This window comes from Pseudophryne corroboree, chromosome 1 (genome assembly GCF_028390025.1).
Source record: "Pseudophryne corroboree isolate aPseCor3 chromosome 1, aPseCor3.hap2, whole genome shotgun sequence".
NCBI classification, from domain to species: domain Eukaryota; kingdom Metazoa; phylum Chordata; class Amphibia; order Anura; family Myobatrachidae; genus Pseudophryne; species Pseudophryne corroboree.
This window is the reverse complement of record NC_086444.1, coordinates 622,401,313-622,412,531: the sequence shown is the minus strand read 5'-3', so window position 1 is coordinate 622,412,531 and position 11,219 is coordinate 622,401,313. Positions and strand designations below refer to the sequence as shown.

The window sequence follows — 11,219 nt, the reverse complement described above, 5'->3', positions numbered from 1 at the left end:
AGACAGGACACCCCCCCCCCCCCCCCCCCCCCGGACAGAGACATGCACTACAAGCACCAGAGTGGCAGAGCTTGCTGTGGGAAGTGTACAGGTCTACAGTAGTCTACAGGTCTCCATGGCACTGGCCACACCCACACAGCACTGGTCACACCCCTTCTTCTCATAATAGGCCCTAGAACATTTTCAGCACCAGGCCCATGAGGCCCTTAATCCAGCCCTGATACTACTGTACTAGAGAAGTGCTGGTCCACAACAATTCTTCATTCATGCAAATATGTTTAAATACAGGTATGTTACATTAGCATAGTATATCCCATCTTGGATATTCCTCATTGTACTATTGCAAATGGGCAATGGCTATCTCTGTACTTATCGACAAAAAGACAAAGACAGTCAAGCACAAGAAGCATGTCTGGAAATTGAAAAATTTAAATTGAGCTTAAAATATGATTTATTATGTACTGGCAGGTAAATGCTTAAGTAGGCTTAAGCAATTATTATAATGGAGCTGGTCTTGCATCAGTGACTTGGAGCTGAGAGAGATAATGAGAGAGGTTGATGGGTGTGTTTGGGAGGGGGTGGTGAGTGGTGAGACAGCACTGGGATAAGTTTACACATTAGAACATCCTCAGGTCACATTACCACGGTGTGACCTGCAGAGTAACAGAGGGACATCCATAACAAGACAATCTTGTTCACCAAAATTCCTTAAATAGGATACAATTCATGAGCAATATTAATCTGTCATCCCCATATGCTACCACAATTCACTGCGTTTGGTAAATAACGTTTTTAGGACATAACATATTGATAATCCAGCTCTATAGAAGATGGAAGAGCAAGTAGAGAGAAAAACGCCCATGATTGCAGCAAAGGACACTGGTGAGTTTTTTCAGCATGTTATCTGTATAACACGTTGTGTCTAATCCTTGCGCCAATTAACTTTCTGTTCCTCGTATATAAACATTTTCCAAGTATCTAGCCTGAGAGTGTAGGTCAATCAGTCTGTGTTCCTCTACCATTTTATCTCCCTGCCATAGAAAGATTTGTATCTAAACACCTCCTGAATAGACACTGTGATTTCTGCTGTTATCATCATTAAAACAGTGTGTCTCAAAGTCCTCTACAAATGTGCTTAATCCAATGTATCCTGCATGTCTTATTGACTGTGCTCTAACCTACTTTGTTCGTTGACTCTTGCAACTTTATACAGGTCCTGGTCCTGCACGGTACAACCTGCCCCCAACCGTGGGGTTTGTGGGCCATGATTATACAAAATACTCAAGTCCAGCATATTCTTTCCATGGACAGAGAAGCCACTCTGGTGAGTGTGATGTAGAAAACATTTTAAATAACAAACCAAGTGATACGGTATCCTATGAAGCTTTTGAATATTTTATTATATTACTTTGTGTAGTCTAAAGTTCTGACCATCCACCTGCTATTGTTTGTCTCTTCTCCTTTTATTGTTTTGCAATTTCCTAATTTTGTTCTTGTCTCATCCACTGCTTCAGCTGATCTTAATCATTCCAGCCCAGGACCTCGATATTATGTGGAGCCATGCCTGACACGCTTTGGCCGGAGTGCCGGACCTGCCTATTCCATGTTGGCTCGTGGCAGACCAGCAGGTGAGAGCAACTAGCCACTTGTATTAGATGGCATGGTGTACATTTTATAGGACAACTAGATAAAAGAATGATTATTTAATAATTGTTTTTACATCCTGTACATTGGTTAACGCTCATTGTATCCTGTTGGTTTCAAAATATCTCTATTACCTACCCTCGCTAGTTCATCAGTTTTTACACTGTAATGTACCACTGTTACGTCATCTTACAGTCACTGGGTCAGATGTATTAAGCCTGGAGAAGTGATAAAGCAGTGATAAGTGGAAGGTGATAATGCACCAGCCAATCCGCTCCAAACTGTCAATTTACATATTGGAGCTGATTGGCTGGTGCATTATCACCTTGCACTTATTACTGGTTTATCTCAGTTTCTCTGTTCTTGTATTTTCCCTGAACGGCTCTGTGAATACTATATGGCACGCTAAAGAAAAAAAAAAATGAGCTCAATCAGCGGGATGCAATGGAGTCACTTACAAGGCATGGTTTTGCCTTGTAAGTGTTTGTCCCTTGAATAAATGTCCAGCATACCACATCTCCAGCGATGTCAGACTCCATTACATCCCACCGGTTATAGCCTGTGGTGCAAGTAGAAATATTTTACTGAGTGCCAGAAAATGGGCGTGACCATGTGTGTGAGGGGTGTGTCCACATGCTGCTAGTGGGAGTGGTACATGACACTAGCGGCTTGGCCACACAACAGCCCCTTTTTTTGGGGGGGGGGAATCTGGAGGCAAGGCTAAAAATATATAGTTATGCCTCCAGTATAATAGAAATATATAGTGATGCCCCCAATTTAATAACAATATATAGTAATGCCTCCATTATAACAGGAAAATACAGCCACTGTCGCTCACACTCCCAGTAACCCTGACAAAGTGGGAGGAGCCGTCATGCTGCCAAGCACCATGGTCTTGTTGCTTTGTGGCACATTATAATTGTGGTAATAGCAAAGTGTGTGGCAGGTGGTACTGCGTACCCACTGCCAAATTCTTAAGGGTACTCCGTACCCGCATACTTACACCGCTAGTTATAGCTTACATTTTGTTTCTCTAAACTGTTCATTCTGTCTCCAGCCACCTTTAAGCTGTCCATATGTGTTGCAAATCTTAAGGGCCCTACAGACATGGCGATACGCCGCCGAGCTGCCCGACCGCCGATACGGGGGGGGGGCAGTGACAGGGGGAGTGAAGTTTCTTTACCCCCCCCGTCACACGGCTCCATACAAGTGCAGGCAAATATGGATGAGATCATCCATATTGGCCTGCATGCACAGCCGACAGGGCACCAGCGAGGAACGAGCGCGGGGCCGCGCATCGTTCATTGCTGGTGACTACACACTCAAAGATATGAACGTTATCTCGTTCAATAATGAACAAGATCGTTCATATCTTTGAGGATGTCAGCCACTGTGTGTAGGGCCTATAACAGTCACTTAGGTAATTGTACACTTACTTGTCCCCACATCCATGCGAATGAGCCCAAATGAGGGTGATCACGGTTGCATAATTCACTGTGGAATAGACATTTAGTAAACAAATCTTTCCTTTAGAACACTGGTGTCTATAGAGAATGCTGACCAGAGCCCCAAGTGCTTTGAATACTTACTGTAGCATACAGCCTCTGCTGTAAGAACCAATTTAACATCAGTTAGATGCTACCAAATTCTGAGTTTAACATTTGTGAAAATAAACATTCCAAAAGTAATAGAATCAATAAGAGAGACATTCTTAATGATCTTATGCAACACAATCCATTAAAAATACACTGTTTCTTATTATACTTTATGTATATGAATTATTTATCAGACTTTATTTATATTTTACAAGTCTTTACTGAATAGAGAACAGCAATGTGCTACAGACCGTCTGACTCACTGCTGGGGAAAACATGCCAGCAAGACAGTAAATGCTAAATAAATATAACGTTTAATCAGAATGTGCTGGGAGGGGGGTTGTGGATGGAATTGGCTCAAATACATGACTGCTGTGATTTTTAGTAAACAAAAGTATTAGAAAGTTACTCACCAGACATTTGGTGAAAGGATAGCTACCATACTTGCCTACACTTCCAAAATGGCCAGAAGGCTAACAATAATTGGGTGATGCTCCCTGCCACCCAGAAAAGTGGCAAGTCTACCAAGCTGGCCACCATCCCCCCCGCAGCTGCCCAGTTACATGTCTAAAGTGGGCAGGCCGATCAGCAGATAAAGCAGCTGGAGCTGAATTGCATCACTGTGACCCCACTTCACAATGCTGGTAAAAAAAATTGCATTGTGTAGTGGGGGCGTGGCCATGATGATGGAAATGTACCATCACACCCACAGTTCGGCTCACTTTCCAGGCTTCCCGCTCCTGTTGGGGCCACCCAGGAAGCTGCCCCCTCCTGCTGGAGGCACCCAGGAAGTTGCCCCCTCCTGCTAGGGGCACCCAGGAAGTTGGTAAGTATGATATCTACGACTTGGCTGCCCCCTCCTGCTGGAGGCACCCAGGAAGTTGCCCCCTCCTGCTGGGGGCACCCATGAAGTTGGTAAGTATGATATCTACGACTTGGCTGCCCCCTCCTTCAGGGGTCACCCAGGAAGTTGCCCCCTCCTGCTGGGGGCACCCAGGAAGTTGGTAAGTATGATATCTACGACTTGGCTGCCCCCTCCTGCTGGGGCCACCTGGGAAGTTGGTAAGTATGATGGCTACGACTGAGTGACGAAAATGTAAATAAAACATAAAGGAGTGCAGGCTGACTATGAGGGGCTGATTCTGAGGTGTGAGCAAAGCACAAAAAAGCAACTAATATTGTATCTGCAACAACCCATTTTGCACTGTAAGTTTGCAAATACATTTTCATACCTCTCAACATTTTGCTGGATAAATTCAGGACTATATGTGCATGCTGAAGGTGCGTGCACCTGAAAAGGACCATGGCATCACACTCCTGTTTTAATCATTCTGGCAGCATGCCCCACACTCCCGGTGAACAGATGCCGTACACAGGGCAGCAGTGAGAGTGCTTTCCCCCCACTACTCCCGTTTTTCTGGGACTGCTCCACTTTCATGTATGCATTTGTTTGTACATGCAGGATATATACTGGCTGCTTTTGCTTGTAGCCCCCCCAAATGCTGGACACCTTTATTTTATTATTCATTGATTCCCTAAACCTTCATTATGATGTCTATAAAAGTAGAGATGACAGGCGCTATGACAATGTTTTGCAATTGAGCAATTATTTGTAAATTGCGCATACATATGCTTTGCACTGCGCATGCGCCAAACTCTCATAGTAATGCTGCCTGCAACGCTTACCTTTACACAGAGTGATGACAGGCACCGCTTGTGGGCGTTGACGGGGGAGTGGTGCAGAAATGCAGGTGTGTCGCTGCCGTGTTTGAGAGGTACCGCTAGGTGTACCTGCGAATCCGTACTCAAGTATTGTTGCTCCGGCATCAGGATGCCATGCTGTGTGGCCATTGAGGGTCATTCCGAGTTGTTCGCTCGGTATTTTTCTTCGCATCGCAGCGATTTTCCGCTAACTGCGCATGCGCAATGTTCGCACTGCGACTGCGCCAAGTAAATTTGCTATGCAGTTAGGTATTTTACTCACGGCATTACGAGGTTTTTTCTTCGTTCTGGTGATCGTAGTGTGATTGACAGGAAGTGGGTGTTTCTGGGCGGAAACAGGCAGTTTTAGGGGAGTGTGTGAAAAAACGCTACCGTTTCTGGGGAAAACGCGGGAGTGGCTGGAGAAACGGAGGAGTGTCTGGGCGAACGCTGGGTGTGTTTATGACGTCAAACCAGGAACGACAAGCACTGAACTGATCGCAGATGCCGAGTAAGTTTGAAGCTACTCAGAAACTGCTAAGAAGTGTCTATTCGCAATTTTGCTAATCTTTCGTTCGCAATTTTGAGAAGCTAAGATTCACTCCCAGTAGGCGGCGGCTTAGCGTGTGCAAAGCTGCTAAAAGCAGCTTGCGAGCGAACAACTCGGAATGACCACCATTGATTTAATCAAGCTGATGATTATCAAAGGATCTGCGTGTGCGCTGGGAATGTGTACGCAGTTGCTGCGCCTTTGTAATGGCTCCGCAGGTGTCTTTGTACGTTTCAGGGCTGTTGGTTTTTTGGAATAACTTCGCACATCCTCAATGTGCACAATTGCAGGGCAGTCGTCATAGCGTCCATCAATGAGTAAGACCAGATATTAATAATACTCTAGCCTAAAGGCTCTATGTGACAGGTACAAATTACATGGTTTTAAATGTTTTTATTAATTTAAAAAGATTTCAAGAAACATTTGAAGATCTGCGTGCATCTTTGATAAAAAGGGAACCAAACATGTGGTTCACTGTGGCTGTATGGGCCTCATTCAGATATGGACAAAGTGCACATCAATATCTTGTATTCCCCCCCCCCCCCAAACAGTAACAGGCTGTGGCTTAGGGGGCAATGTATGCGACGTGCATGCGCTTCACCATCTGAGATGTACACAAACCAGAATTAGAGGAACCAATACATAAGGAAGTGTTTGTTCTATTTCATTTCGATTTCATGTTCGATTTTATAGGTGATTTTATGTTCTATTTTGAAATGGACATCTAAAACTGAACAAGAAATCACTAGTCAAAATCGAGAGACATTGAATTAGATTTTGAAACCAATATCAAAATCGAATGTTAGTAAATGAACAATTTGGACAGTGAAAAGGAATGTTGATTCGAATTGATTTCAGCCAACTTAAACTGACCTTAAAAATCAAATACAAAATTACTCTCTTATCGGCATCTCCTTCATCATCCATACGAACATCCATACTTCTCTTGTTTTTATGTATGATTTGTATTTTATACGAGTTGTTATTCATACCAGTGGCAGTTGTAGCGCGGGACTATACAGTGCAGGGGGAACCATTTAGCACATACAGTAGAAACATACATGTTCTGAGTATGTAATGTATATGCTGGCTGGTTTCCCCGGGGATCAGTAGCACTGTGTTTCAGGCGCCATGGTGCACCCAGTGCTCAGCATAAGGCATCACACTCCTCCTAAGCCTGCCCCCAGACTCCCATTGGCTAGTTTTACAGGAGTCTGGGGGTTGGCTTAGAAGAAGTGTGATACCTTATGCCAGTGTCAGACTGGGGCATGTAGGGCCCACTGGGGGAATGCAGTGGTAGGGGCCCATGTTTAGGGGTGTGGCCAGTCTGCAGAGGGGGTGTTGCCTGCCACATCATTGGTTTGACTAACCATTAGAGAGTGCAACATCTGGGCCCCTTCATAAATATATAGAGTAAATTCAGCTGCTGCATGCAGGGGTGTATCTAGGGGTCTGAGCGCCCCTGGCAAAGTAAAGAACTGGTGCCCCACACCCGCTCATATTTGAAATATCGAAGGCGCATATGCCAAAAAAGGGACGAGGCCACTCAATAGTACCCAAATACAAATTACACCACACAGTAGCATCCCTAACATTACACAGCACAGCAATGTCCGTTGTTCACGTTATGCTACACAGTAGTACCCCTTATACACATTATGCCACACAGTAGTGACTATATATATATATATATATATATAGAGAGAGAGGAGGAATAGGGGGAGATGAGAGAGAAGGAGGTATAGGATGAAACGGGAGACAGAGAGAAAGAAGGAATAGGGGGAGACAAGAGAGAGGGAGAGAAAGGAGGAATAGAGAGACACTGTAGAGAGAGAGGGGAGGAATATGGGGTGTGTGAGATGAGGGATAGGGGTAGATGGGAGAGAGGTGAGGAATAGTGGGAGATGAGATGAGAGAGAGAGAGAGAGAGAGAGAGAGAGAGAGGAGGAATAGGGGGTGTGAGAGGACAGTTGTATTATACACAGTAACAGCCCCCACAGGGCATTTTTATAGACATTAGAAGCCCCCTCACAGGGAGCCTCAGAGATTCCTACAGTGTACAGCATGGAGAACAGCATTGTATACATGATACACACACATACTGTACATACATGATATAGATATTTCACACATAACCATACATCACACACACACACACACACACACACACACACACACACACACACACACACATGATACATATATATCACACACATTACACATACATGATGCACACATATGAGACAGACCTGGGCTGGTGATGAGGTCCTGGGCCCCACTGGTGTTCTCTTCGGATGTAGGAGGAAGGCAGTAACCACCACGAGCTTGGCCAGCCCGAACCAGGCCTTCAGAAAGCGTGGTTCATTCCCCTGCAGTAGGGCCACAGTTTTCCAGGGTAGGGGCCAGTCTGGGAAAGTGCCGCCGCAGACATCACGGGAGTCCAGCTGCCGGTAAGCCATGCTCTGCTCCGTGAGGAATATGGCTGCGGAGCTGCATCTGGAGGAGCCCCGGAAAGGGAGAGCGCCACCTACCCCATCCTGCGTCGCACACTCTAGTCTACGTCAGTCCGCAGGCCCGCGCATGGGGAGGGAGTTCACTAGAACACACATACATGCCCTGCCGCCGGCAGAATAACAAGTAAAGCCGCAGCTGTAAACTCCAGTGGGAGGGTGGGACTATAGGCCGGGGCTAGCACTTGCGGCAGCTGGTGTGGGAGGGAGGTGGGGAGGGTTACAGGCAGCCCCAGATGGAACAACAAGACCCGGCTGAGCAGAGAATCAGCCGCTGGTGTAAGCTCCGGCGAGGGGCTAACACTTGCAGCAGCCAGCCCGGCAGGGGGTAGAGTGGTTTTGGGAAGCCCCAAATGGGACAACGTGACCCAGCCGAGCGAAGACCATCCCGGGGTCCTGGCGGACCAAACCGCACCTGGGCCTGGCACCCAACACCCCCCCCCTCCTGCTGCACTGACAGCCGCTGTCACCGCAGCACTGGCAGCCGCCGGATCACCCCTTCCCCCGCAAGGCACAGAAGTTGTGCACCCCCGTCCCCATCCCCTGAGCACTGGCAGCCGCCGGCTCCCCCTCCTTCCCGCGTCAGGACACAGAAGTTTTGCTGTTGCACCCCGCTGACACCGGCACCCAGGACACATGATGCACCGCTATCCCCGCCCTATTATGGAAATATGCACTCAATTAAGCATCCCTGTCGGTGGGCGGCCCGGGCCCCCTGACACCCGTTGGGCCCTAAGCGGATGCTTTGGCTGCCTAGCGGTAAATCCGCTACTGAATCTACCTACTGGCCGCGGGTGGCACCGCTGGGCGGCACCCCTCCTCAGCTGACGCCCTTGGCGAGTGCCATCCTGGCCAATAGGTAGATACGCCCCTGGCTGCATGCATGATAATGTACCAGATTAATAACAGCAATGCACTGTAGAAAATACACCATAGTCCAGTATAAGGTAACACATGTATGATGTATAATTCAAGTGCACAGTCTGGAACCTGATCCTTAGAGCAGGAGGTGGGCCCCCAGGCAGTGGGGCCCACCTGTGGTTTCCCATGTACCCCTGTGGGCCAGTCCAAGCCTGCCTTATGCTGGGTGCTGCGTGGTGCCTGATACACACAGAACTGCCACCAGCCGCAGGGCCGGTTCTGGCGCTCTGTGCGCCCCGGGCGGCAATAGGGGGCGTGGCTTCGTACAGGGGGCGTGGTCATTTACGCCCCCTGTACAGACTGAAATGATGTGCGGTGCGCGATGACTTCATCGCGCACCGCACAGCAAAGGTCCTCTCCATGAAGGGAACTAGACGCGTGATGTCATCGCGCACCGCACAGCAAAGGTCCTCTTCACGAAGGGAACTAGACGCGTACGCGTCCAGTTTCCCTTCACAGCAGCAGCGGGGGGGCAGCGGCCAGTGGCAGCAGGGGGGCAGCGGGCAGCGGGGGGCACACAGCAGCAGCGGATCTTGCCCTGGTGCGGCGCCCTCCGGATGGCACCCAGCGCCCTCCGGAAGGCGGCGCCCCAGGCCAAAGTCCTGCTTGCCCGTGGCAAGATACGCTACTGACCAGCCGGCACATATATTATTACATACATCAGAACATGAATGTTTATATGTGCTATGCACTACATTGTCATCGCTGCAGCCCCCACTGCTGATTCTTACTATCCTGCACTGGAGATTTATGGAGCTTAAAAAACAAACAATGATGATCATGATTTAGACCACAGGTTCTCAAACTCGGTCCTCAGTGCCCCACACGGTGCATGTTTTGCAGGTCTCCTCACAGAATCACAAGTGAAATAATTAGCACCACCTGTGGATCTTTTAAAATGTGTCAGTGAGTAATTAATACACCTGTGCACCTGCTGGGTTACCTGCAAAACATGCACTGTGTGGGGTCCTGAGGACCGAGTTTGAGAACCACTGATTTAGACAAAAAAAAATTCTAACTTGATATACGAACAGTGCCCACTAGAGGGAGACAAAATTCAGCAGCTACTGTCAAATACCCATTATTGCTTTTAACATGAAACATGTTGTCCTGATTGGATAGACCCTTAAAGTGTCTGCTGTAAATTGTTCTTAGTATTCAGTCATGGAGACTACAGCACATTTTAGCATCACTTATTTTATTTTTGATTAAGCAAAACATGTTGTTATTATTCATAATATATCCAGTGGTGCAAGTAGAAAAAATGTCTTATGGGTACTGTGTGCGCGCGCCTAAGGCGCGCGCGCGCGCAAAAAAAATGGGTGTGGCCAATGAAAATGGGGGCGTGGTACACATATGGGGGAGGGGCAGATACACGTATGACCCCAATAGTGTCAGATATACGTTGCCCCACAGTGCTAGATATACATTGCCCCACAGTGCCAGATACATATAACCCCACAGTGCCAGATACACATTGCCCCACAGTGCCAGATACACAAATGTCCCCAGAGTGCCAGATACACAAATGTCCCCAGAGTGTCAGATACACATTGCCTCACAGTGCCAGATACACATTGCCCCACAGTGCCAGATACACAAATGTCCCCAGAGTGCCAGATACACAAATGTCCCCAGAGTGCCAGATACACATTGCCCCACAGTGCCAGATGCACATTGCCCCACAGTGCCAGATACACAAATGTCCCCAGAGTGCCAGATACACATTGCCCCACAGTGCCAGATACACATTGCCCCACAGTGCCAGATACAGAAATGCCCCCAGAGTGCCATACATTGCCTCACAGTGTCAGATACACATTGCCCCACAGTGCTAGATACACAAATGCCCCCACTGTGTCAGATATACATTGCCCCCCGTGCCAGATACAGAAATGCCCCTACAGTGCCAGATATGCCCCCAGTGCCAGGTATACATGCCCCCCTGTGCCAGATATCCCCCAGTGCCAGGTATATATGCCCCCCTGTGCCAGATATGCCCCCAGTGCCAGGTATACATGCCCCCTGTGCCAGATATCCACCAGTGCCAGGTATATATACCCCCCCTGTGCCAGATATGCCCCCAGTGCCAGATATCCCCCAGTGCCAGGTATAACATGCCCCCCCAGTGCCAGATATCCCCCAGTGCCAGGTATATATGCCCCCCTGTGCCAGATATGCCCCCAGTGCCAGGTATACATGCCCCCCCAGTGCCAGGTATAACATGCCCCCCTCCCCTACTCACCGCTGCCGCTGCCGTCGCTGTCCTCCTGTCTGTCATGTGAGGGAAGGAGAGTG

General features: G+C 48.0%; 1 protein-coding gene across 1 annotated transcript in view; it reads left to right on the top strand.

Moving 5' to 3' along the window:
* The first annotated feature begins 659 nt into the window (after nucleotides 1-659).
* Nucleotides 660-11,219, top strand: part of CIMAP1D (CIMAP1 family member D) — a 37,522-nt gene continuing 26,962 nt past the window's right edge. The window contains exons 1-3 of the mRNA XM_063914466.1: nucleotides 660-882; nucleotides 1,214-1,324; nucleotides 1,515-1,628. Of these exons, the coding sequence (XP_063770536.1) occupies nucleotides 831-882; nucleotides 1,214-1,324; nucleotides 1,515-1,628 (277 nt within the window). The 5' untranslated portion in view covers nucleotides 660-830. The remainder of the gene's footprint in view (nucleotides 883-1,213; nucleotides 1,325-1,514; nucleotides 1,629-11,219) is intronic.